Source organism: Siphateles boraxobius, unplaced genomic scaffold (assembly GCF_051911475.1).
Source record: "Siphateles boraxobius isolate OS27281-9 unplaced genomic scaffold, OSU_SipBor_1 2, whole genome shotgun sequence".
NCBI lineage: Eukaryota > Metazoa > Chordata > Actinopteri > Cypriniformes > Leuciscidae > Siphateles > Siphateles boraxobius.
In genome coordinates, this window is record NW_027508810.1 from 14,945,153 (window position 1) to 14,972,920 (window position 27,768).

The window sequence follows — 27,768 nt, forward strand, 5'->3', positions numbered from 1 at the left end:
CTATGTTCCAGGCTCCTATGTTAAATAGCAAATACACTTTTCATTTTCATCTTGATTGGACTTCAATATAGTGTTACAGATATGTATTCAGACATACTTCCTCAGTCTTACGTCAGCATGCTGTTAAACACTATAGGTTACTAAAAGGAACTGCTGACTACTCATGAATATTTATAAATGTATGTCGTGCAGTGCTACTAGTTCTAACCACCAACTTGTCAGCGGAAGCTTAACTGGCTAAATTTAGGGTAGTGGTAAAGATAACTTCTACAGAAACGAACCTTCTGTTTGGCATAATTCCCCATTGCAATATATCTGTCACACAACTAGAAGGATGAGGACACAAGGAATACGGTTAACAGACTTTATTTATACACCTGTTGCAATATCCGATCTCATAGAAGGCTTCGAGATCCACACAAAATAGAAAACAGGAAACAGGGAATAACTGGAACAGAAATAGTCTCTTGAATACTTTGAACTCAGAAGTAGACTTGGTGATAAATCAGGGCTTGAAGGCAGACACGAAAGTACTTAGAACTTGAATGCAGATACGTAGATACTTGAATGGAACTACCGATCCGAAGACACACACCAGAGAGCGGACTTGAATAAACTTCTACCTTGAATGCAGAGAAGAGATACGAGGTCCATAGATGCACAGAAGAACTCGGAAAATCAGACTGGAGAATCCTGAAGCACCGCCGCACACAATGGCTGCTTGGAAATACACACCGAAGAGTGTTAGTGACAAACTTGAGTATACTTGCTGTGAGCACAAGAGAATCCTGGAACCAGAGAAGCATGAGGAACCGGGTGAGTCACATGCGTAGCTAGACGAGACAGGACAGAGAACAATGGAGAGACTGAAGCTTAAATCCTGTGTGCAGCGTAGTAAGTTCGTGATGCAGTGCAGGTGGTGAGTAATCAGTATTCAGGGGATGATGAGCGTGACCAGGTGTGCTGAGTTGATGCTGGTTGGGGTGTGTCGCTAGGTGTATCCGTGGCAGTAAACCTCCCCCCCCTCCACGGCCAACTCCTGGGGGCTGTAGACCCCGACGACAAGGGCGACCCCGTGGACGAGGAGCAGAACGATCTGGATGGTCACGATGGAAGTCCTGGAGGACTAAGATATCATCCCGGTGGACCCAGCTGCGTTCCTCCGGTCCAAACCCCACCCAGTCCACGAGGTATTGTAGCTGACCCCCTCGTAGACAGGAGTCCAGGATGGCGTGGACCTGGTACACGGTGTCCTCAGCAGGATCCACAGGAGGAGTAGGGGGCACCTCGCCAGCATCTGTGTCTGTGGGAACAGGAGAGAGGAGCAGTGTATGGCTTTATCAGAGATGCATGAAAAGTAGGTGCAATCCGGTAGTGCCGAGGAAGTGCAAGACGATAAGTGACCTCGTTGACCTGCCTCAGTACCGCGAAAGGACCTATGTATCTGGGACTCAGCTTGCGGGAGGACAGCCGGAGGCGGACGTCTCTGGTGGACAGCCACACCTGCTGGCCCGGAGCGTAGTGTGGCATCGGTCGTCTTCGTGCGTCCACTTGCTGCTGGTGCCTCTGGACTGCCCCCTGCAGGTGGAAATTTGCCGAGTCCCAGACCCTCTCACTCTGAGAACCAGTGCTGGACCACTGGAACATCAGATGGCTCTCCAGACCATGGAAACAGAGGGGGTTGATATCCCAGAACGCACTGGAAGGGAGTTAGACCAGTAGAAGTTTGTCAGAGAGAGTTCTGGGCATACTCTGCCCATAGAATGTATTGGTTCCAGCGGTCCTGAGCGTCATGACAGTAGGTTATCAGATACCTCCCGATCTCGTGGATCTTCCTCTCTGCCTGGCCGTTGGATTGCGGATGGTACCCCAACATCAGGCTCACCAAGACTCCCTGTAGCTTGAAGAATGATCTCCAGACTCTCGATATGAACTGTTGTCCTCGATCCGATATGATCCGATACGAAATGGCGAAAAATCTCAGTAAACAGCATTGCAGCGGTCTTGAAGGCTGTGGGAAGCCCAGAGAGAGAGATTAGTTTACAGGACTTGGAAAATCTATCGACTACGACCAGGATGCAGGTCTTGGAATCAGAGGATGGTAGATCGGTCACAAAGTCCACAGCAATGTGAGACCATGGTCTGTTCGGAATGGGTAGTGGCATGAGTTTACCTTCAGGTAAACGTCGGGGTACTTTGGCCATGGCGCAGACTGCGCATCCTACGAACTGGAAGGTATCTTGAGCTATCCCAGGCCACCAATAGCGCTGTTGGAGAAGTAAGAGGGTTTGTTGGCTGCCTGGGTGTCCCGAGCCCGGAGAGGTGTGTACTGAATCCAAGAGGGAAAGGCGGAGAGTAGATGGTACAAATAATTTTCCCTCTGGACCTCCCGGCGGAGCAGGTTCGTTCAAAGTGGCGTCGGCTATGAGTTCATCGATGTTCCACTGGATGGGGCTGACAATCATGGTTGGAGGGAGTATGGTCTCTGGATTCTCAACAGAGGTTTCAATCTGGTGAAAGAGAGACAGAGCATCAGCTTTGAGAGTCTTTGAACCAGGTCGATAGGTGACTGAAGTGAAAGCGTGTGAAGAAGAGTGCCCAACGAGCCTGGCGAGGATGGAGTCTTTTGGCTTCCCGGAGATACTCAAGATTGCGATGGACAGTAATCACCTGGAAAGAATGATTGGCTCCCTCCAACCAGTGTCTCCACTCCTCCAGAGCTAGTTTGATGGCCAGAAGTTCTCGATTACCATTATCATAATTCTGCTCCGCCGGGGACATCTTACGAGAAAAGGCACATGGATGGACTCGTGAGGGGGTCCCCTGCCGCTGGGAAAGAACAGCTCCTACTACGTTGGTGGATGCGTCCGCTTCCACAATGAAGGGCAGATTAGGATCAGGATGTTTTAGCATAGGGGCCGAACAGAAGGCTTTCTTTAAACACTCAAAAGCTTTGGAGGCTTCTTCAGACCATGTTAACTGCTTGGTACCGTTTTTCACCATAGAATTGAATGGAGCACAGATCTTACTGTAGTCGCGGATGAAACGGTGATGAAAAGTTGGCAAAGCCCAGGAAGCGTTGCAGCTCTTTCAGGGTTTGAGGCTTGGACCAGTTGAGTACAGCTTCCACTTTGTTTTGATCCATTGAGATGCCGTCTGGACAAATCACGTACCCCAGGAAGTGCATGGTCTTCTGGTGGAATTCACATTTCTCTAACTTCAAGTACAGTTTGTACTCACAGAGACGTTTCAAGACCTTCTTTACCTGCTGGACATATTCTTCGAGATTGGTAGAGAAGATCAGGATATCATCGATGTAGATGATGACAAACTTGTGGAGCACATCTCGGAATATCTCATTCATGAAGCCTTGGAAGACAGCTGGACTGTTTGAAAGGCCGAAAGGCATGACCTGATATTCGTAGTGTCCAGCAGGGGTAATAAAGGCAGTCTTCCAATCATCTCCTTCACGGATACAAACCAGATTATAAGGACTTCTCAGGTCGAGCTTGGTGAAGATGCAAGCTGAACGCAACTGTTCCAGGGCTGAGGGTACCAGAGGCAGTGGATATCTGTACTTAACGGTATAGGTATTCAGAATGCGATAATCTATGCATGGACGGAGTCCTCCATCCTTTTTCCCAACGAAGAAAAAGCTTGAGGCGGCAGGGGACGTAGATGGCTGACTGTATCCTTGACGTAAAGCCTCCTCCACGTACTCCTCCATGGCCTTCTGCTCCGGGATGGACAAAGGATATATCTTTGCATGTGGTAGATTGGCCCCAGGCAGCAGGACAATTGCACAGTCCCATGGCCGATGAGGTGGAAGAGTGGTGGCGAGATGTTTGCTAAATACGTCTTGGAACGCCCGATATTCCGGTGGCTGGACTTTCTACTGAAGTTGAACCCAGGATAACAGGAACAGCAGGCTTGGAAGGCCCTGAAAGACCCTTCTTGACAGGGCGAAGACAATGTTCCTTGCAGTAATCACTCCAGTGACGTACTTCCCCATTAGTCCAGCAGATGTCATGCGAGTGTTGATTGAGCCACGGGCGTCCCAAGACGATGTCTGCAGTGGAGCCCTCCAGTACCAGTAGCGAACATTTCTCCTGATGAAGAAAGCCGATGGAAAGTTGGAGTTCTGGACTGCAGTAATGAATGCTTCTTCTGCTGAGAGGTTTCCCAAGGATGGAGTGAATACTCAGATGCTGACCAATCAGAGCTTTCGCTGGCATGGAGTGATTCAAATAGGTGATTAGTACTGGAGTTTGTTTCAGATTGGTAACTGGAAATGGAAGGTCAACAGAACTCACCGTAGTACGGCCGGGAGGGATGGGACATTCCATTCGGAAATGTCCCGAAGCTCCGGAGTACATGCAGAGGTTATTGGTGCGACGACGATTACGTTCATCGGCGGTACCAAGCATTGATACTTGCATTGATTTATATTCTGTTATGTAAAATGAATAGTTGATAAAGGAAAACAAACCGCAATGTTTGAACAAAACAACCAAATATAAAACATCTATTTGTGAATGCACCAGTGTGCAGCCTTTATGTAAATGTATACAAACAAAACACTTCTGTCAAGTGAACACATCTATCAGTTCTAACCAGAAGAAGAGGGGAGCAGTTATTTTGGGCCTTACATACTAGGCTACATATATATATGTGTATATATATATATATATATATATATATATATATTAGTGCCGTGCGTTAAACGCGTTATTAACGGCGTTAACGCAAACACATTTTAACGGCGTCAATTTTTTTATCGCGAGATTAACGCTCTTTTTGGCCTAGCAAACTTTGTATTTTTTTCACATGCTGTTGCAACAACTAGTAACGTTAGAAAAACTACAACATCACACCGGATAGCTAGACCGGAAAGAAAACAACAGGCACGCCGCACGTACTTGTTTGGGCTTGCGCGCCGGCCAAAGAGTAGTAGGCTAACGTTACGTTTTGAGTGGATGGCGCGAGCGCGAGACGCCGATCTAGAGACGTGCACTCTCAACGCAATAGAGTGCGGCGCGGGACTAGATTTGATGCCCGAGTGCGAGGGCGGGCTCGAGCGGTAATGCACTCACTCTGTGTGTGCGGATACGGGAGAATAAAACGATTCGCGGGACTCCCGCAAACTAGAAATATATATGAATAAAACATAAAAACTAATACATTTTTATTCATATGTTGCAGAAAAGCAACAAGAACAACTAAAACAAAATAGAAACGATTTACAGGCCAGAGTTTCTTTTTATAACATGTTTGCAGCGTTGAGCGATTTAGCCAATCACAGACATATGTGTTGATTTCTTGAACGCAATGACCAATCAGAAGCATTTAAGATAGACTCCCCTCACCGCTCAAAACAGACTTTTTGTTCAGTGCTGAATACTGTATGCTGGCAAATCCTCAAATTATAACAAACAAAGTGTATATATTATGAAAGATGCATTGTGCAGTCAGCTTCATTGATAATAACAGATGTGTGAGATTGCGATGAACTGATGTCAGCTTTTTAGGAATTATTAAGGGAGCGCACTTTGCGCGCATTCAGTCATGCCAAACCATGCACTCAGTAGCCTGCTTGCTTTTATGTTATAACAGTGGTTTGTGTGTTAATGCTTTAATAACAAATAATTTATCAGGAGCATTTATGCTGATGTGTATGGTGGCGACACGTAGGCGAAAGTATTTGGAGGTAGCCTACAAAAAAAAGAGTGTATTTGCGGGCGGGAGCGGGACAAAATGTTGCGGGCGGGAGAAAGTAACATAGAAAGTAGTTGAGAACGTCAGTTATAACGACCCACGTATTAAAAAAATGGACGGGTTTAAATCGGGCTCGGGCTCATAATTACAGTTTATGTGTCGGCCGGGCCGGGCTCGGACACAATGCGCACGGGCTCGGGTCGGGCTTGATTTTTTGGGCCCGATCTAAGCTCTACAATGGATGACTTCAGACAGAAGCACATGGATACCACAGCTAAGAACAAACTTACTGCTGATCCACTTTTCCATGTTGATAAGAGCATTAAAATTAGAAAAAATAATGAGACAAATAGAAATCAAGGGACATTTAGAATAGATAAAAATGTGCGATTAATCGCGAGTTAACTATGGCATTAATGCGATTAATCGCGATTAAATATTTTAATCGTTTGACAGCACTAATATATATATATATATATATATATATATATATATATATATATATATATATATATATATAAATATTTTATTATTAGTTATTTTCATTTTTTTTTTGTGACTGATCAGTACAGCTAAACTAATTTCCCTATATTAAAAACGCAACAATTGTAAATCATCAACTCTTAGGAGGAGTTCAGAAATCTATATTTGGTGGAATAACATCTTGGCATGCTCTCCACCAGTCTTTCACCTTGATGTTGGGTGACTTTATGCCACTCCTGGTGCAAAAATTCAAGCAGCTCAGCTTTGTATGATGGCTTGTGACCATCCGTCTTCCTCTTGATCACATTCCATAGGTTTTCAATGGGTTTTAGGTCTGGAGATTGGGCTAGCCAGGACAGGGTCTTGATCTGGTGGTCCTCCATCCACACCTTGATTGACCTGGCTGTCTTCAGAGTTGGGGAACATTGAACAACCTTACAATGTTTAATGTGATAATGAAAGTTCTAGTCCACCGCTGAATCTTTAATCTCTCTTTCTTTTTTTTCCAGCCGACTGACAATGAGATCGATGTTGTTCAGAGTGTTAAGGTGGGCATCTTGACAGTGAGCGAGGACACCAGACAAGATTGTGCCTTCCCAGACAACGTCGTGAATATGGCTGTGATACTGGAGGGGGAGATTGTCATTGTGGATCTCCAAGACATTCCGAATACCTTTGTCACATTGTTTGGACTGCTTTATGTTTTAAATATCAACTATCCCAAAGAGCTGCGATACACTTTTGAGGTGATCCAGCGGATCTTCATTAAGATTGATGGGGAAAGCTGCTCCGCAAAAGTTAATGGACTGAAAAGCTAACTAATCCGGTGAAGTGCATGCAACTGAACATCACATCAAATTTAAAAAAAAATAAAAATAGAGGAAAAGGTTGCAATTTAATTGATGAATTTGTTAAAGCATCACAGATTAGTTTAGATTAGCACATTGAAAGACCTATAAATTTGTTTCATAAAACGTTTTATAAAATGTTTGAAAGGAATGTTGTGAACAAGATGTTTCTATATTGTATGTTCAAATAAAAATCAAATGTATTTTACAAATTAATGTTCTAGTAGTAATTAATTATTTGGTACTGCTGCAGGTTTTAACGTTTCAAAACACCACTTTAGTTGGCTGAACTTATTGGATGTAGTTTAGAAAACTTAACTTAGTTGTCTGAACTTACTGGATGTAGTTTAGAAAACTTTACTTAGTTGGCTGAACTTATTGGATGTAGTTTAGAAAACTTAACTTAGTTGTCTGAAATCATTATTTCAGTGTCATGGTGATGTATTATTTGAGTCTGGCCACCTATATTAATTTACACCAGCTTGTGAAAAAGCTACTTGTGATGAACTCTAATTCATCGTGTGTCTCTTTTACCACCTGTATAATGGTTATCAGTACAGGTACAAAATAGGTTTTATTACTTTATGGAATATTAACATTATATAATTTAATTGAATATATACATATATATATATATATATTTTGTACTGTAAATTTAAGTCAGTCCCATAAAACCTAAAATGTTGCTGGTTTTTTTTACTGAAAGTGTTGGCAACCACAGCTGACCGGAACATATCCTCCCGTACCAACAAATACAAGAACTGATTAAGAATCAAACCGTTCAATCTTTATATTCTATCTGAATTATTTACTGATATCCCATATGTGACTCTCACTAGTTTCATTGATAAACAATTTTCACTGGTAGTAAGGAATTCAAGAATGTCAGTTTCAATCATATTTCTTCCATGCAAATGCTTCTACTCATAACTGGTTCAGTCAGTTCTGAACTACTCGTCAGAGTTTTTCAAAGTTTTTGAATTTGGAAATGTATAGGTTGCTGAGTGCAAATTTCCAGTTGCATAACTGAAACAGAACGGACTCCACAAAACTAAAATGTTAAAAGACAAAAATGTGGTCTCATATAGCCTGCCAAACTACATTGTACATTTCTGATTTTAATACGTGTGCCATGCATAAAGGACATCATAGCCTATGTACGGTCAGTATATAGGCTACGAAACCACGCTCATTGTCGACCAGCTCAATTACTAATAAACATGGAAGCTTAATTGTTTTCGCCACGGAATGAAAAAAAAGTAATTGGGAATTTTAATCTTACAATTCAGATTTTCCTTACAATAAAACAATTTCTCGACAACTCTGAATTGCGAGATAGATATAAACTCGCAATTACGATAAAAAAAGTCAGAATTGTGAGATAAAAAGTCGTAATTATTATTTATATAGCCTATATATTCCCTGGAAGTTGGTGCAGAGAGCGAAATAAAAAAAAGATCACTTCAAATTTCCGACCTTTGCCAAGGTCGTCTAGTTCGTTTTTATTACTGTGCGCAAACAATCTGCCATATGCAGCCGGCTTCAGACTGCGCTCAGCAGGGGGGCATTTATATTCGATGGGTGGGCACTAGGTATGGGGACTTTTTTTCGGATATCAGATATCCTATATTTATTATTGCTACTGCCTTTTCTGTTAGCTATTACCATGAAGTGATGCAACCCATACAATAAACACATAAACCATTACACATTGTTGCAAGACGTGCAACTCTTAAGAAATTTGATTAAATAAGGGTTAAATAGGCCTATAAAAAAATTGCATGACCGACTCTGACCACAGCTTTATTATAAACAAAGCTAACGAACTTGCACACAGTCTCTCACTGACAGGATAGTAGTTTAACTGCTATCTCACTGGCGGAAGAGAGAAAAAAAAGCTACACATCTTTATTCTGCTTTGCAACATAAGCGTTTACAGTAGCCTACTATTAAAAAAGCATCATGTAGTTACCTTTATCAAAACAGTTTATCAGTTTTCATCTGTTTGCTTTGTTTTGAATGCAGCCAGGAATATCGCGCCAACTGAAAGTCATTTCATTCATGTATTAACGTGCAAGTGATTGAGGGGGGCGGCAGGGGGGTTTCCTCACAGCTCCACACTGTGGTTTTATGTTGGCTTTATTATATTTTCAGCTAAATGAGCAGTTTGTAGACATATATTTTTATTATTTCTCACTGAAATGTGAATTAAATTAAACTGATATTATTTTGTAAATTATATCATAATTCAATTTGGGGGGCATTGCCCCCTAATGCCCCCCCATACCGCCGCACTGTATATATGCCTTACAAAATTAACCTACAGGAACCCTGCAGGATTTTCATTTTTTTCTGCAGGTATCCTGAAGAATTATAAAATCCTGCAGGGTTTTTCACTTGTGCTGCACAGCAGTCCTGCAGGGCGTTTAAAATCCTGTAGGGATTTAGGAAAAATATATAGGCTATATTTAGGTGTAAGGGCAAAGTGAAAAACTTTGTGGTTGGTTTTCTCGTAACACGATACAAAAGTCCCTGAAAGTTGGTGCTGAGAGGGAAATAAAAAAAGATCACCTCAAATTTCCGACCTTTGCCGCTGTCTACTTACATAACGTCTAGTTCGTGAGATCAATGGACGTCAAGCTACCCTTTACAGCCAATCAGCTATACGAACGTCATATTACTGAATTCATATTCATGAGCCTAGACTCTGTGTCGTCACCATTGTCATATAATTACACCCTCTGCGTAACTTATCCTAAATTTTATTTAACTGCTTCGTCCAAGAGCAGAACAGAGTGCAGCTTGCAGTTTTTGAAGTACTGAAGTTGATGTCCCCTGAATAACGTGTTTCCCGTCCGAAGGTAAGCAGACGTCAAGGTTTATGGCACAACAGAATGTTAGCTAATGCTAACGCTAGTACGTTGTTCTTAATCTTAACAGCCTGATTGTCATTTTAAGGTCAAAGTCACACTGTGCTCTTTTTCTCTCTCTCTATTTCTGATCCGCCCTTCTTTTGAATGTTTTGTCTGCCTTGATCGGGCTGTTGCTGTTGATCGCAAAAGGAGAAACGTTAAAGATAAAAGCTACTGAGATTCACGAACTGTCAAACCGAAACCGTGTAAACCTGCTTCATGGTGTGCCATGAGGTAGCAACGCATGCATATCTGTGATGTTTTTGAGGCACGTTTTATAGGGTGATTGCGTTAAGGTTTAAGACGGCTGTTGTGTTTTGGGAACAGTTTGTAGCTAATCATTAGCTGGTGGAAGTTGGTAGACGATCCTGGACCAGTTACCATCTGGTCATACCAGTTAATGGTGGTCAAGGTGGTTTTTAGAATGATATGAGTGACCATATTAGACATATATATATAATGTATAACATATATGGTCACTCATATCATTCTAAAAACCACAGGTGTGTGTGTGTGTTTGTGTGTGTGTGAGCTATGTTATAAATTATAAATGTCTAATTATAAAAGTGGTCTTTGTGTGAAATTAACAGGACATGTTGACTTGTGTGAAGACTCTTCTCTATAATTACATTATGGAGAGTGCATTTGCATTTATAATATATTGTTATACTACATTGTATTACAGATGTTATTTCAATGCTTTTTTAAGTGTAATTTTCTTACATTTCAAAAGCACAGCTATAAAATGACATTAGTAAATTTCTGCAAGGTTCTTGGAATCTTTGGGCAGGACGTCGTTTGACTGGTTATGAGTGGTATGTTATGATGCATAGAAAGGTGTGATAATGTTGCTAATTGTCATGCATATACCAAGAGATTAGATATGGCACAGTCATTCCCCTTCTTTAAAAAAAAGTTACATAAGATGTTTGAATCATAATGTACAACTATATGATGTAACGATGATGAGCACGTTATGTCCATGTCAGTTAGTGTAGTGTGGCTTGAGGAAGAAGTGAGAAGTGTTATATTTGAAGCCCTACACATGCTAGAGGCGCGGTGCACATGTGACTGCCAACGCCTCTGTCTCTTAAAGTGACAGCAGCTCTGAAAAACTCCCAGTGGTTAGGCTATATATTTGAGACGAGTTATTTAAAAAAAATAGCTTTAGCTTACTTTTTGCATTCCTAGTACGCCAATCGTATAGGTCAGCTGCAGCTATAGACATCCGTTCAGTATCTGTCAGTGAACTATGCAACAATGTACCGGTAGATGCGGTTTCATAAAAGCTATTGAATGTTCTGCTTAGCCCATCATGTTCTCACTGTCCCAGTGACTCATTTTTATATAGCACAGTTGTCATGGATATGATGCATGACCTCTTTGGCAATAGATAAGTGTTCCTGAAACACTTATTGGTCAAACTTGCCTTATTGACCTGAGCAAACACGTATTTATTTAGCATAGTTTAGCATTGTTTAATACTTTACTGTTGTTTTTTCTTCTGTAGCTGCTTGTGCTTATGATATACTTACACATTACCGGTTTGGAATAATTAAACTTTTTTTATGCTTTTGGATGAAGTCTCACCAAGGCTCCAATTATTTGATTAAATATGTAAAAATGAATTATTTATTTATTATGATTAGGCTACTCCAGTCTTCAGAGTCTCATGATCCTTCTGAAATCATTATAATGTGACGATTTGCTGCTAAAGAAACGTATTTTTTCAATGTTGAAAAACAGTTGCGCTGCTTAATATTTTGTGCGAACCGTGCTACACAACAATTCAAAAGTTGCCAAAAAAACATGTATTCAACATAAACACATTCAATTGATTAATTGAAGCAATTATAATGTAAAAAAAAATTCAAATAAATGCTGTTAATTGAACATTCTATTCATCAAAGAATATTTTAACTTCATATAACATTTACAATTTTACTGGTTTTACAAATTGTTTTGCTCAAATAAATGCAGCCTTGCTGAGCATAAGAGACTTCTTTCAAAAACATTAAACAACTCTATTATTCCAAACGGTTGACTGCTAAGTGTATATATTATTTTTTTTATTTTGACAGACAACTTTTGTTACTGCTACTATGGCACACTCAAGTCAAGATGGCGACTATGAAGCTGACGGTGAAGTTGGATGGACCTCCATTGGCGATCGTCTGAATTCCTTCCAGCACTTCCCTTGTTCTGAAGAAATTTCAGCGGAGCGACTGGCCCGTGCAGGCTTTTATTTCACAGGCGAGGCGGACAAGGTGCGCTGTTTTAGCTGCCATGCGACGGTGGAGGACTGGAACAGAGGGGACACCCCATTGAAGAGACATCAGCAAGCATCTCCCGGCTGCAAGTTCCTTAGCTGTGCTCACGGCTTGAGAACCTCCAACCTCGTCCAATGCCCTGCTTACAACGAAGTGGCCGAAGCCAGAGAGTTCCTCCTCCGCACGGGAAGTGTGGTGGATGAGACCATTTATCCCACCGTGCCACACATGAAGAGTGAGGAAGCTCGGCTGAATACTTTCAGTGACTGGCCTGCAGACGCTCCAGTTCAGCCCGATGACCTGGCGGGAGCAGGGATGTATTACTGTGGGACAAATGACAATGTGCAGTGCTTCTGTTGTGGTGGGACTCTGGCAGGATGGGAGCAAGGTGACGATGCCTGGAATGAACATGCAGAGCACTTCCCAAACTGCTTCTTCATCTTGGGCCATGATGTGGGCAATGTGCCGCTGACAACACCTAGACCCAGGCTGAATGGCCGTATTGCCTCCGTGGAGACTTTTGAGGGGCGTCTTGATAGCTTCAGAGACAGACAACACCCCATAGATCCTGAGAGGCTGGCCAGAGCTGGTTTCTACAGCAAAGGTATCTTACTGTTATGTTTCTCTGTGTAAAAATGAATATTCAGTTCATTTATTAATTAAATCTCTTATATAGTCTTTAGAAAAATGAGGGTGAGCATTGTTTGATACACTTGGAGAATAGAGTGTTGCATTGATGTATTTTTGTAGGCCAACTCAAAAGCGTCATCCTGGCTCCCTTGACAAAAACCCTTTAGGTTTTTCCTATTGGTTTTTGGATTATTGTAGAAAATAATCTCTGTGACATACAACATTTTATGATGTTTGCACATTTTGTCCATGGTCATGATAATATCCACAAATGCAATCAGCAAAAGTTAAAATCTAAACGTAGGTTAAAGCAAATTTACACCACAGTCGCATGACATCAAGCTTCCAACAGCTCTTTCTGTCTTTATTTTTTTTTAAATGAGTCATATTCAGCATGATGACATTTAATGTCCCTGACAATCTCTGTAGTCACATTTTGCAAACACGTTTAATAAGTAAAAGTTTTAAAAAAAAATCACAAGGGGGTATTACTGATGTGCTGTACGTCATAGAATCAATAAAATGTGCACATATCTTGAGCTTGCGTTACAGACCTTATTTCAGGTGTTTAACCAAAAACCTTTTCAATTAACCCATTTACTTCGGGACGATGGAACTGCTAAAATGGCTACAAAAATATGTCATCCCTGCAGCACTCTATTTGAACACAATGAACAAACCTTCCGGGTCTTTTGTCATGTAGGAGAACAGGACCGTGTGTTCTGCTTTCGGTGTGGAGGAGGAATGAAGGACTGGATGCCTGAGGAAGACCCTTGGGAGGAGCATGCCAAGCACTATCCAGGGTGAATTACTTTTTAATATATTGAGACTTTGAGGTACGTTTACAAAAATTAGAAAAAAAGGTATTTAACTTAATGTCCAGGCTGCTCTTTTGCATACAATTAAAGTAGATAGTAACTGGTTCTGTCAAGCTCTAAGAGCAATTAGAAAATTAGGAATGCACCTATATTAAAATTCTGGCTGAAAATTGTCCTATGGCCGAATAAATGTAATATAATAATTCTGTACTTTTTTTATGGTAAGTAAATATATTTAATTGAATTTTGGAAAAACATTACAATATGAAATTAATCATTTAAATTTGAATTTAGGTGTCACAACATTATTTTTGTACAGTGTGAAAATGGATATTATTTTTGAGATTAGCTAAAAACTAAATTTTAACAGTGTTATTAAATTGTTTAAATGCTCTTTTAGTGTACATTATATGATGGCTAAGGCATAAGTGTATTTAATATTAAGCAAAACCGCTAAATTATAATCTCTAATATTGTTTGTGTTTTACAATTAGGTTACATTAGTTAACTACATTGGTTACCATGAGCTAACAATGAACAGTTGTATTTTTTTGACCAACATTAATGAGCAATACATTTGTTACATTTATTTATTGATCTTTGTTAATGTATTAATGTTTTAACTAATATGACCTTGTTGTAAATGTTACCATCTTTTCTGATATTTAAATCTAAAAACACATTTGAAAAAAAAAAATATATTTATCTGCATATTTTAGATAAAGATCTTGTGAGGTAAACATTGAAGAATGTGTTTTCTAAATGTACAATTATCATAATCGACCCCCAGCTGCAGTTTCCTTCTGGCAGAAAAAGGAGGAGAATATGTCAGCAATATACAACTGAGATATCCGAATGGAGTCCATTCAGTGAGTAATTTCATATCTTTTACACAACCACTTGTACTTCAGTTGAATGTGTTGAATTGATAGAATTCCTAATGAACTTTCTTTGAAATAAACCCTTTGATTCTGCTCCACATGTACATAGTAGTATACTATGATCTCATTATATCAATTACAATAACTTGGTTATAACTATGTATGGTTACACTTTATTTTAAGGTGTCATTGTTACAGTGTAATTATATATTTAAGTACTGAGTAATATTAAGCAACTACATGTACTTACTATAGGGTTAGGGTAGGATTAGGATTTGGTTGAGGGTTAGTTACATGTAATTATGCACAATTTACTGTTATTACTATGGTAAGTACATGTAACATATGTAACAAGGACACTGTAAAATAAACTGGTACTGGTACCTAGGTACTAACCCTGAATCTATCCTTAAACCTAACCTTAACCCATGTAGTTAGCTAATATTATAAGTGCTCCCTTGGGTAACCTCACTGTAAGTACACGGTAACACTTTATTTTACAGTGTCCTTGTTACATATGTTACATGTAATTACCATAGTAATAACAGTAAATTTTGCCTAATTACATGCAATTAACCCTCAACCAAATCCTAATCCTACCCTAACCCTATAGTAAGTACATGTAGTTAATTAATATTACACTGTACTTAAATATTTAATTACACTGTAACAATGACACCTTAAAATAAAGTGCAACCGGTTACACTTTATTGTAAGGTGTCATTGTTACAGTATAATTATACATTTAAGAACTGGGTAATTAACTACATGTACTTACTATAGTAAATATGTTACAAGAACACTGTAAAATAAAGTGTTACCAAATAAAGTTTAACCATGTATTTATTATTTGGACTTACAGAGGTCAAGTCAGAATGGCTTTTCAAGTCATGAGCAAGGTAAGGGTTTTTTAAGCTCAATTTACGTACAAATCCAATGAATAACCACTGTTTTTTATAACTGCATGGGAACATGCTGTCTTAACTAGATGTTTATTTGGTTTGCACTTTGTCTGCAGCAGCACAGAGAGTCCTGCAGTCAGAGATTGCACAAAAGGCTGTAGATATGGGTTTTGACGCCATCAAAGTGGAGAGCACCATTCTCCAGAAGTTACGTCAGAACAATGAGGGCTATGCTTCAGTGGAGGCTCTTATTCAAGACATCCGTGCACAGGAGAGCGCCAGTGACTTGCCTAAGAAAGTTGGCAAGTGCTTTGTTTTGTATGAGAGGGTCTCTCTCTCTCTTTCTATATATATATATATATATATATATATATATATATATATATATATATATATATATATGCTTCAGGTTCTTGCATAACAGTCTTTAACCTGCAAATACGATGCTACTGTTGAAACATAAAATTGATTAATCAGTCTTAAAAATAGCATGCCAAACTGACAACTTTTGAAAATCATAAAATAATCAGAGAACCATTAATTGTTGTTGTTATTATTATTTTTTTATTCCTCCACTCTATTACTGTTGTTTTAACATTGTGTTTGTTTCTTACATAATTTCTGCAGAGGACCCCATGATGAAACTTGAGGAACTCCAGAGGGAGAAACTCTGTAAAATCTGCATGGACAGTGACATTAGCATAGTCTTTATTCCCTGTGGACACCTGGTCACTTGTCAAAAATGTTCAGAATCCCTGGACAAGTGTCCCATCTGCTGTGCCACCATCACGCAGAAGATAAAGACCTACAATGCCTAAAAGACAAAGAAACCAGCACTCCAATTGAAACTGGGATGTGGGTTTAAAGTGGCAGAATATAATCATTCCTAAAATTGCACATAGATGTGTTAAATTTGATTTAAGCTGTGTGTGTGTGTATATATCTGTAGATGTACTAAACTCTGATAAAATTATATTGTTTTATTTTTTCATGAAGACCTGAAAAGAACACGCTGTACATTTTGTTTGCTTTGATCAAGGCAGGGACACACTACATAATTTAACGTGTAATATATTGTAGGAAAATACATCTTTATTATTTATCTCTTCATAACCCCATATAGCTGCTTCCCGAAATACACAAACTTAGATTGATATTAAATGCCATAGTGCCTTTATGTAGACTCATTTTTAATCAACATTTTTATTCTGTTTATTAATTTTGCATAATCATGTAATAAGAAACAAAATACCTTATCTTTGCTCTTAGTTATTATTAAATAATGATTGCTTAAGAATGTTAATCATGTTCAAGGTTGATTAAACTTTACCAGTCCAAACTTGTTTTTCTTCCGATACCTTTCTGTGATCATAATTCTTTTATATTAATATTCTAAATAATAATTTCATTATGTTTGGCAATGATAATAAAGTGAAATTCACAACATAACTTTTTTTTCTGTTTCATCTGTCACTTTTGATAAACTGGAAATGTGAGGCTAAAAGAGGTTATGCTCACAGCAGTATAACACAATTTCCTTGATTAGATATCAAAATGTAATTTCCATAGGAATCGTCTTTACAGCCTGCTCCTTGACAATGAATATCATTAATTTTATACATTGAATTATTGCTATAAATCATATATGTTTAGTAAGTGCTTCTGCAAACTGTAGTGGTCTGAAGTTGTCAGATTAAGTTTTTTTAAATGGTTAAAAAAATAATGTAAATGTATTTGTGATATGACAGCATGTGCATTATAATACTTTTTAAATTGATGTTAATTTTATTTTTAGAATTATGTTTTTGAAAAATACACACACACACACACACATATATATATATATATATATATATATGAATAGGACATAGTGTCATTTTTTGATTCCTATGAAAATCAATTCCAGTTGGTAGATATTGTTCCATAACAATAAAAAAAGTTAAAGGGGTAGTTCACCTAAGAATGAAAATGGTCATTACTTGCGCTCAAGTAAAGGTTCCAAAACTGTATGAATTTCTTTCTTCTGTTGAACACAAAATAAGATATTTTAAGGAACGTTGGTCTTCCATGGTAGGAAACAAAATACTATGGAGGTCAATGGGTGCCGTCAACTGTCTGGTTACCAACATTCTTTAAAATATGTGTGTGTTCAACAGAATACAGACATTTATAATATCATGAGGGTGAGTAAATGACATAATTTTCGTTTTTGGATGAACTATCCCTTTAATTTCTGACACTAGTCTAGCGTCTACTGTACTGAGCGTTTGCACCTAAGGGCCTCGACCACTAAAGGGCCTCGAGCTCACTGCAATCTCTCCACTGAGCACCAGGTGGCAGCTCTACACCAGCAGTTTCTCTCTGAGTGATCGGAACAACAAACCGAACGGAGCAAGCGGGGTAAGAGCGTGTCCAAAACCGCCTCTGACCGCCACTTTCAAACTACATCCATGAAATAGCCGCGAAAGCGCACTTTAAAGCCACCGGAGTCCATCTAGCTCTTCAAGAAGTCCTTATAAACAACCCGGAATCGACCCTGAGGATCGGGTAAGTGGTAAAATGGCGGAGAGATTTATAGAAATTAGTGGCTTTAGGGTTATTTGGATGATGTGTTAGCCGCGCTAGCCTGATAAGCGAGGGACAGGATCCGAAACGAGCCGCCGTGCTTCCGCCGCCGTATTTAATTAATAAAAACCATCTCGCACGACTCCTTGGGTATTTAAACAAGAGTACTTGACTTCACGACTGAATATATTTTACGTATAGTGTGGCCTTTCATTGGTAAACAGTTAGCTAGCGGGCTAACCTTACCCTGCACAGTCAGGAACACAAATTGAGAGGCAAGATGGAGGACGAGGACGCGATGTTTTCCCCTCTCTTTCTGAGATGAAAAAAGGCTGATGTCGCAGCTATTATGCTAATTTCATCACGTTGTCAATATTAAACACACTCGCTGTCCATTTTTACGCGTTTTATGTTCGCGTGTGGTAGATGCGCGTGCATATTGACTGGAAACGAGCGGAGCCAAAATGGAGAATCCCGAAAACAGCTGTGCTGGATCGACTTCAAGATGGAGATTTCCCCCCTTCTGATCGTGTTTTTAGTCGTTCCGTGAAATTATTGTTCGATTTCGCGACTGTAGTCTACATTTGCGCTAACAAGCTCGTCATTTAACGTTGAAAATTGTGGCGTTGTGCGTAAAACTCTGCGAGTAATCAAGTAATATCGTGGTAAGAAGTACGTTGAGGAGGAGTTTGCGAGCGTCCGCCTGATCTCAGCAGTCAGCACTCAACTTCACATACTAGCTCCCTAGATTAGTAATTACATTATTTCTCACTTTTGTAAACCAGTAGGTCGTGACCCAAAACTGGTCTTTCTTCTGTTTTAATAAGCGCTATTAGCTTATTTTATTTTATAACCTAGCACCATGTACGACAGCAAAATAAATTTGCTGATCAACTTTTAAAAAGGAGAAAGACACTTCCCATATATTTTGTTGTTGACGTCATATGCCGTGTGTCCAATCAAACTTTACGGTATTTTGGCGCAAATTCATCTGTCACTTGGTAAAATGGCTAATACTAATACACTATATGCAACATGCGTTAAGATGAATAGGAAAACTGACAAAAACATATGCATTGTTGTTTGCGTGCAGGATCTGTGCGTTTTTTGCTATATAAGTTACATTCCAATGTTTGATTTTAAGGATGTATTAAATTGGCTTGGTGTCCTGTATGCAAACCAGTTGTTTTAGATGAGCTATATGCTCGGTATATGCTAAAAAGAAAGGCGGGGGCATATCTAGACTCAATTTTTGTACTACATTGAGCCCAACTTTACAGTCATGTATTTGAGATATTTACACAGCGGATTCGTCCACATATTGGTATCGAACCGGAAAGCATGGGATGAAATAATGGTGCAGTATTCGTTGTGGGATGAAATAATGGTGCAGTATTAGTTTTGGGCTAAGCTGTCACTGTCATCCGTGTGTGTATAAGCACAATGGCTGTGGATGGAAACGTCGTTTGGCGCCACTTTTCCTTCGAACGCATTGTCGATGATGATGATGATGATATCGGTTTTGAATTCCCGCCTTCTCGTCGATCATTCTGTAAAGAATATGGAGCTTTATTTCGTCGCTTGACCGTACGCGCATATATGCTGCTTATTGTTACTTAATGCTGGGTGTTACATAAGTTAATTCACGTTCTCGGCACACGCTTTGCCCTGTATTTGGTACAGAGAGGAATGTCTTATTGGCCACTTTTCTGTGATAATGTACTCGGTTATTGTGCTATTTAAAGCTTATTTCATTCTCACACATTGGAGTACTAAAAGTCACCCCTGCTTATTATGCGCATATATGACAGAAATCAAAGTGTTGCGGCCATGTAATGATCATAGTATCTACTTTCAGAATATTAGTTGAACATACATTAAATAAAATGATCCGTTTGAAATAATGGGCAGTGTCGGAAAATGCGTCATTTTTACAGCGGTGACCGAGTTCCTTCTCTCCCTGTTCATGTTTACTTCCACAAATGCTACTGTCGACCTCTGATTGGATGCCGTGAAAATGAGGGCGGACGTGTTATTTCCTTATATGGGTACAGAGGAAGAATGAAGCTCTCGGAGATGTTTCCTGTAAACGATGGAATCTGGATATCCAATCAGCAAGCAGCGCGATATGACAGACTCGGCGAGCCACGCCCTCTTGTTTTCATTCTGAACCGTGGGCACATCTTCAGCGCTCAGCTCAGAACAGGCTGTGTCACTCTCATGGCACTGTAATTCTTGACACTTTTGCTATTGTTTTGGTGTACTTCTTGTATTTTCCTTTTTTTCAACAATGTTGTCTGAATAATTGAATGCCTCTAGTTAAGGCCAAACCTGCTGAATCTTTTTTGAAAATACTTTTGTTGTGACTATACAGATGCCATCTGCTCTTCACACAAGAGGTGCAGTAAAGTACTCAGTAATGTCTCTAACGTAATACTTTTCTTAATTTATGGTATGAAATTTAGTTCGGTGTAAGCTGTCAGGTTTTCTTTCCTTTTTGTCCTCTGAGCAAGGAGAAATGAGAGGTGTAACTTATACTCCTAACTATTTTAGGATATCTGCTACCGGATATTAAAATCATTTTTGACAACTTCATCGTAAATACAGTAGCCAACATTTGAAGTTGATCAAAAGCTTTCATCAAAGTTATATGATGAATTTTGAACTATACCCATTCTTGTCTTGAGACAACTTTGATGAACTTTTTTGATCCACTTAAAATGTTGACTACCGTTATTATTCACGTTTTCTTAAAAAAACCAAGAAAGGTTTTTGTGTCCAGAATATTTAGATGCATAAAAAAATAGTATAGAGTGCAAGTCGTGGTTCCCGGAAGTAAAAACTCAATTCAGTTATTCCATAGTGAAATTAATTTTTAATGATAAAATACATCTTTAAAGACAAAAAAACTGTGAGCTACGAGGTTGTTTATCGAAGGTATTTACTTCTGTTGAAGGCGTCAGACTGCATCATTTCAACTTAGTTTTAAAATAATCATGTTTAAAGGGATAGTGCACCCAGAAATGAAAATTCTGTCAGTATTTACTCACCCTCATGTTGTTCCAACCTCGTAAGACCTTCGTTCATCTTCGGAACACAAATTAAAGGAACACTCCACCGTTTTTTGAAATGGGGCTTATTCGCCGTCTCCTAGAGATTCACGATCATGACAAAAATCATAATTGCCGATTATTCCCTTGAAATTGGAATTGCTATTATTAATTACGATTATCACAATTTACATTGATTATATATAGGCATATTATAATACATGTTTACACAAAAATTGTTAACACACACAAGTACTGTTCCCCTTTACTTAACATACACATAAATTGTAAGAATGACTCATAGTAAAGAAAAACATTAGGACTATGCTAAAGCAATTAAATAGCAGTCCCAAACTAGTTTTTGTTAATACAATGTTGATATGAGCCACCACAGTCATTTAATAATATAAAAAATAACACAGTGAAAATAAAGTGGGATTTTTAAAAGGACAGTTACCATGGTAAATACACAATACTAACAAGTACTGTTAATGAAACAGCTCCTGGTGAATAGAATGAAAATCATACCTGCATGCAAATCCTTCTCAGCTAACACGTGATTTATTGGTATTTTACTTCTATTTCGTGACTTAATATTTGCATTGTAGCGACGTTGCATGCACGTAGTTTCTTTTGCACTTTATACAGTGAAGCAATACACAGCGCGCGCCGCCGCATTTGCGCGTGCAATTGAAGAGTGCGCGCTACGAGCACAGTATAACGGCTGACAGGACAGTAAAGTCCGTTTTTCTGAGGTGAAAGACTTTTTATTTCAGCGTACACTTATGTCACTGCCTGGTATGTCATATTGTGCTGGGTTTTCTGAAGTAGTCGTGATTCGCCTCTCATAACATAATTATGCTCTAAACACACACACGCAGAGTGGACTTTCTTTTGTAATCGCGGCTTTGAACGATTACGTAATCGTGGCATCCGTAATCGTAATCGCAATTAGAAATTCGATTAATTCTGCAGCCCTACCGTCTCCCCTACATTAAGATAGGTGGGCAAAAGCATTTTTGTCTCAGTGCATGCATTGTCTTAGTTTGGCAGCCCCGACGCTAGCTTAGCATAATGAATGGAATCCTATGTTGTCAGGTAGCGTGTCGTGAGTGAAAGTGATAATTTTTTTTTTTTTAAGCGCAAATTGCTTCTTGTGTCCTGCGAATTCACAACGAGTACAACGAACTAGCAATGCAGATTAAGACTAGGCGATTTCCTAGGCAGATATTGACATATTGAGAGTTACATGCGCTTCATGAGGCACACACGCACATTTGCACACACACGCAAGGTCTCTCGCTCTCACCCTCTCTGCCGAGCGCACGCTACATGGTTTGGAGCTCACAAGCTCTAGATTCCGGGAGATTTGAACTAATTGTCGGGCATCAGGGAGCCGCTATCAATATGCGGGAGACTCAAAAGACAAAAGACTTGGGATGTCTGCAAAGGACATACACTCACACCACCAAGTCATGTTGGCTCTCATCCTCACGTCCTCTGTCTGTTGAGCGATCCCAACCTCCTCCTGTCGTTCTATATCCAAAGCACGCAGCTCCTCTTCTGAAATTCTCTGGTTTGTAGAGGTATGGTTCTGTATCTTGACTGTCTGAGAAGTCACCCTTTTCATCTCTCGCAAAATCCGCCATGTTCATCGCCATTCACTATGTCTACGGTAGGAAAAATAGCTAGCTACTATTCACGCCGGTATGTTGGCGAAAGTTGGAGGATTTCCATAGGGGATTTCAGTATGAATTCAGCGCGATATCTCTGCGCCCAAGTAACTTAGCAGTGCTTCTCGCCTGTGATTTCGCCCTAATATAGTCCCAAGTCAATATCTGCCTAGGAAATCGCCTAGTCTTAATCTGAATTGCTATTTGTACTCGTTGTGAATACGCAGGCCACAAGAAGTATTTATCTTTAAAAAAATATATATATCACTTTTACTCACGACATGCTACCTGACAACATAGGATTCCATTCATTATGCTAAGCTAATTCAGCGTCAGCACTGCTAAACTAAGAGAATGCATGCACTGAGACAAAAATGCTTTTGCCCAGCTATCTTAATGTAGGGGAGACGGTGAACAAGCCCAATTTCAAAAAACGGTGGAGTGTTCCTTTAAGATATTTTCTGATGAAATCTGAGAGCTGGATCACTCCTCCATAGGCTTCTAAGGGATTGAAACTTGCCTCCCAGCCCCGAAAAGTTATTAAAGATATTGTTAAAATAGTCCAAGTGACTACGGTGGCTCAATATTAAATTTATCAAGCGACAGAGTTTATTAAGATTGAGCCACTGTAGTCACTTGGACTATTTTAACGATAGTTTAAATAACTTTTAGGGGCTGGCAAGCTTCAATCCCTTAAGAAGCCTATGGAGGAGTGATCCAGCTATCAGATTTAATCAAAAATATCATAATTCGTGTTCCGAAGATGAACGAAGGTCTTACGAGGTTGGAACAACATGAGGGTGAGTAAATACTGACAGAATTTGTGGTGAAAAACTACATTACCCATGATGATGTACTGAAAATTCCACCGATCAGAGAATCAAAACAAGCAAAACGATCCAAAAGATCTAGTTAGAGCGGCCCACTCTCATGATGCACCACAAATGACATAGGCTAATCCTATTTAAAACAAACTAAAAAAAAATATTCATGTCTTCAAGCCATGCAATGGATTAGGTAGGCTAGCTGTTTATTTTGAAACACAATCAACCAAGTGTCCAAAAAACCTCCAAAGAAGTGATTTTACTGAACATAAGAACTACTTACTTGTGTAAACACCATAATAACAGTAGGCTACATAGATTAAACAATATGATCCTGGTTGATGAGTGATGATCTTCCAGCGCTGTTTCAGGTGTGCGCTATTATATATGATTTTATATATATACAGGTCCTTCTAAAAAAATTAGCATATTGTGATAAAGTTCATTATTTTCCATAATGTAATGATAAAAATTAAACTTTCATATATTTTAGATTCATTGCACACTAACTGAAATATTTCAGGTCTTTTATTGTTTTAATACTGATGATTTTGGCATACAGCTCATGAAAACCCAAAATTCCTGTCTCAAAAAATTAGCATATTTCATCCGACCTATAAAAGAAGTGTTTTTAATACAAAAAAAAAAGTCAACCTTCAAATAATTATGTTCAGTTATGCACTCAATAGTCAATACTTGGTCGGGAATCCTTTTTCAGAAATGACTGCTTCAATGCGGCGTGGCATGGAGGCAATCAGCCTGTGGCACTGCTGAGGTGTTATGGAGGCCCAGGATGCTTCGATAGCGGCCTTAAGCTCATCCAGAGTGTTGGGTCTTGCGTCTCTCAACTTTCTCTTCACAATATGCCACAGATTCTCTAAGGGGTTCAGGTCAGGAGAGTTGGCAGGCCAATTGAGCACAGTAATACCATGGTCAGTAAACCATTTACCAGTGGCTTTGGCACTGTGAGCAGGTGCCAGGTCGTGCTGAAAAATGAAATCTTCATCTCCATAAAGCTTTTCAGCAGATGGAAGCATGAAGTGCTCCAAAATCTCCTGATAGCTAGCTGCATTGACCCTGCCCTTGATAAAACACAGTGGACCAACACCAGCAGTTGACATGGCACCCCAGACCATCACTGACTGTGGGTACTTGACACTGGACTTCAGGCATTTTGGCATTTCCTTCTCCCCAGTCTTCCTCCAGACTCTGGCACCTTGATTTCCGAATGACATGCAAAACTGAGCAACAGTCCAGTGCTGCTTCTCTGTAGCCCAGGTCAGGCGCTTCTGCCGCTGTTTCTGGTTCAAAAGTGGCTTGACCTGGGGAATGCGGCACCTGTAGCCCATTTCCTGCACACGCCTGTGCACAATGGCTCTGGATGTTTCTACTCCAGACTCAGTCCACTGCTTCCGCAGGCCCCCCAAGGTCTGGAATCGGTCCTTCTCCACAATCTTCCTCAGGGTCCGGTCACCTCTTCTCGTTGGGCAGCGTTTTTTTGCCACACTTTTTCCTTCCCACAGACTTCCCACTGAGGTACCTTGATACAGCACTCTGGGAACAGCCTATTTGTTCAGAAATTTCTTTGTCTTACCCTCTTGCTTGAGGGTGTCAATGATGGCCTTCTGGACAGCAGTCAGGTCGGCAGTCTTACCCACGATTGCGGTTTTGAGTAATGAAACAGGCTGGGAGTTTTTAAAAGCCTCAGGAATCTTTTGCAGGTGTTTAGAGTTAATTAGTTGATTCAGATGATTAGGTTAATAGCTTGTTTAGAGACCCTTTTCATGATATGCAAATTTTTTGAGACAGGAATTTTGGGTTTTCATGAGCTGTATGCCAAAATCATCAGTATTAAAACAATAAAAGACCTGAAATATTTCAGTTGGTGTGCAATGAATCTAAAATATATGAAAGTTAAATTTTTATCATTACATTATGGAAAATAATGAACTTTATCACAATATGCTAATTTTTTGAGAAGGACCTGTATATATATATATATATATATATTCTATATTATACCGATTTGAACCTAACCATAACCCCAAACAAAAATCTGCTTTTCTGCAATGCAAAATAGCCTGCATATTAATGCTTACAATAAAAGTTATTCAGTCAAGAGCAGAGAGTGATTTTCTTTGTCTTTTGTTATTTTATTAACATGACAGACCGCAGCAGGAATGTTAGGCTGCTGCTACTCTTGAGTTTATGCACGGATCCAATATACTGTTACACAACTTGCGTTATCTTTCTCAACTATTTACTTTCCATAACTTACTTACTTATGCCTGCTACCCCTCCTGGGGCATAGGTCGCCAACAAGAGCTCTCCTGGCATTCTTGTGTTTAAATTAATACTCGCCAAGATGGGCATTTTGACTTAATTTTGTGTGTATATGATTGTGTACTCATTTTGGTATTTGCAAATCAAAAGCTGTTTGAGAGGAGGCTTTATGTGTGCGCCACTTCTATAGATCAGTCGTGCATGCTTTTGCTGTGAGCGTGAAACCTGCGGGAATTAGTAAAATTACGCGCAATACAAGCACTATTGAACCGGCCGAATGAGACGAGTGAGTGAGAGGAGGCGGGTGTGTGTCACTTCGCCGTTCGGAGAGAAGAGAGTGAGAACACGCTGCTGACATATTTTGCCTGTGCCGCTGGCAACAAAACACACCGGGGCAAGCATGTGGAAAATCGGCTGATTCCGGTCCTTGGCCGGTCTATCGGTGCATCACTATCTGCTATGGTTTACTAATGTTATGTAAAGTTACAAACCAAATTAGTGTGTATACGGTGTACATGTGCGTCGGTGGTTCTTTTTCATACAAATTCTTGGTATAGGCTAGTTTGGTCTCTAACTGAAACATATGCTTGTATTCTGCTAGTTGAGAACTTTCAAAAATACATGACACAAGTCTATGTTATGTACTAGGGGTGGGAATCACAGGGTACAATACAATACACGATACATGGCTCACAACACCGAAAATATCACGATACAGCAATTCTGCGATAATCAATATTGCCCGACAATACTATAATGATACATAACTAGGCTTGGATATCGAGTATCGATTGGAACCGGGACTAGCTTTGCGATTTTCCCGGTATCGTTCAAAAGTTTAAATTTCGATTCCTAGTTTCGATTCACAGTCCGCCGACCGGAAGAAGAAACCGCTGCCTGAACACCAACAAAGAAGCGTCCACTGGAAGTGTTGGCATAACCGAGCGAAGCAACTCGAGAGTCGTCCTAATGCTGCTAATAGCGCGTCAAATTCGCGCCTACCGCGTCTAGTTATACGCTTGAACACTTTGAATCCATTTGCACGTCAAGAGCGAAATTGACGCACGTGAAAAAGGAATATTCGCGTCTATATAAACATAGAACAACACGGGCCTGTCCCCATTCGCGCCGCAGGAAGTTTTTACGCGCGTAACGCATCTTTGCATTGAAATCACTCGCGCCAGAGGCTCTATTCACGTCTGGTGTGAACGCAGCATCAAACCAAGGCATGGATATGTTCCAAAAGTGCTCTCACGCCGTTCGGAGCACAGGTTATTTCGCTGGTTGCTCTCTCCTTGCCAGATGACGAAGGTTTTACAAGTTGTTTCTTATTGTTTATTTGCTATTCTGCACTAGGTTAGCCCATCAGTGGGAGCACGGTAACATGTTTAAGTACCTGCAGCATCATACACTCATGTGTAAATGTGTTTTCATGAGGTTTTCAAAAATAAAGCTCTCTTGAGAAAAGTGTACCCCTGTGAAAATATATTCATAATTTATAATATTTATATTCAAGTTCATAGATTTGATATTTATATTGTAGTTGAAAACAACCCTGTGAGAAATTCATAAAAAGTTCATAGAATTAAAATTGATGGAGAAGGCTAGACTATTTCCTTCACAAAGATCGTTGGTTAGCTAGGCTCATTTAAAATATCCTAAACTTTTTTAACCCTGCCTCTTAGTAGAATCGGAATCGAGAATCGTTAGGAACCGGAATCGAAACAAGGAATCGAAATCGGAATCGGTCAAATTCAAACGATACCCAACCCTACACATAACGATATCTTGTCTTAACTGAAAACTGAAAATGCCTGTGAAAAGGTTGAGTGCAGGTTTTCTCTCTTTATTCAAGTGCAAACTCTTAGAAAACAGCACACATTTTTTCCGTCTGTAAATTAAATGTAACATTTA

General features: G+C 39.6%; 2 protein-coding genes across 6 annotated transcripts in view; both read left to right on the forward strand.

Moving 5' to 3' along the window:
* Positions 1-9,597: 9,597 nt before the first annotated feature.
* xiap (X-linked inhibitor of apoptosis) lies at positions 9,598-16,905 on the forward strand. Of its 3 annotated transcripts, none has more exons than XM_077236027.1 (7): positions 9,598-9,907; positions 12,040-12,832; positions 13,562-13,661; positions 14,467-14,545; positions 15,420-15,456; positions 15,579-15,761; positions 16,087-16,905. In XM_077236027.1, exons 2-7 carry the CDS (start codon positions 12,061-12,063, stop codon positions 16,275-16,277), a joined length of 1,362 nt encoding a protein of 453 aa, XP_077092142.1. In that variant the 5' UTR covers positions 9,598-9,907; positions 12,040-12,060; the 3' UTR covers positions 16,278-16,905. The 3 variants fall into 3 exon arrangements, with proteins under 3 accessions (XP_077092142.1, XP_077092140.1, XP_077092141.1); XM_077236025.1 differs by having other exon boundaries at positions 9,729-9,907; positions 15,576-15,761; XM_077236026.1 differs by lacking the exon at positions 9,598-9,907 and having other exon boundaries at positions 12,025-12,832; positions 15,576-15,761.
* Positions 16,906-17,838: 933 nt separating this feature from the next.
* stag2b (STAG2 cohesin complex component b) overlaps positions 17,839-27,768 on the forward strand; it is a 38,720-nt gene continuing 28,790 nt past the window's right edge. Inside the window, exon 1 of one of the 3 annotated variants that reach the window (XM_077236030.1) lies at positions 17,839-18,006. The gene's annotated coding sequence lies outside the window, so the exon portion shown is untranslated. Of the gene's footprint in view, positions 18,007-20,421; positions 20,441-27,768 lie in introns of those variants that run through there. The other 2 variants (XM_077236028.1, XM_077236029.1) reach the window with 2 other exon arrangements.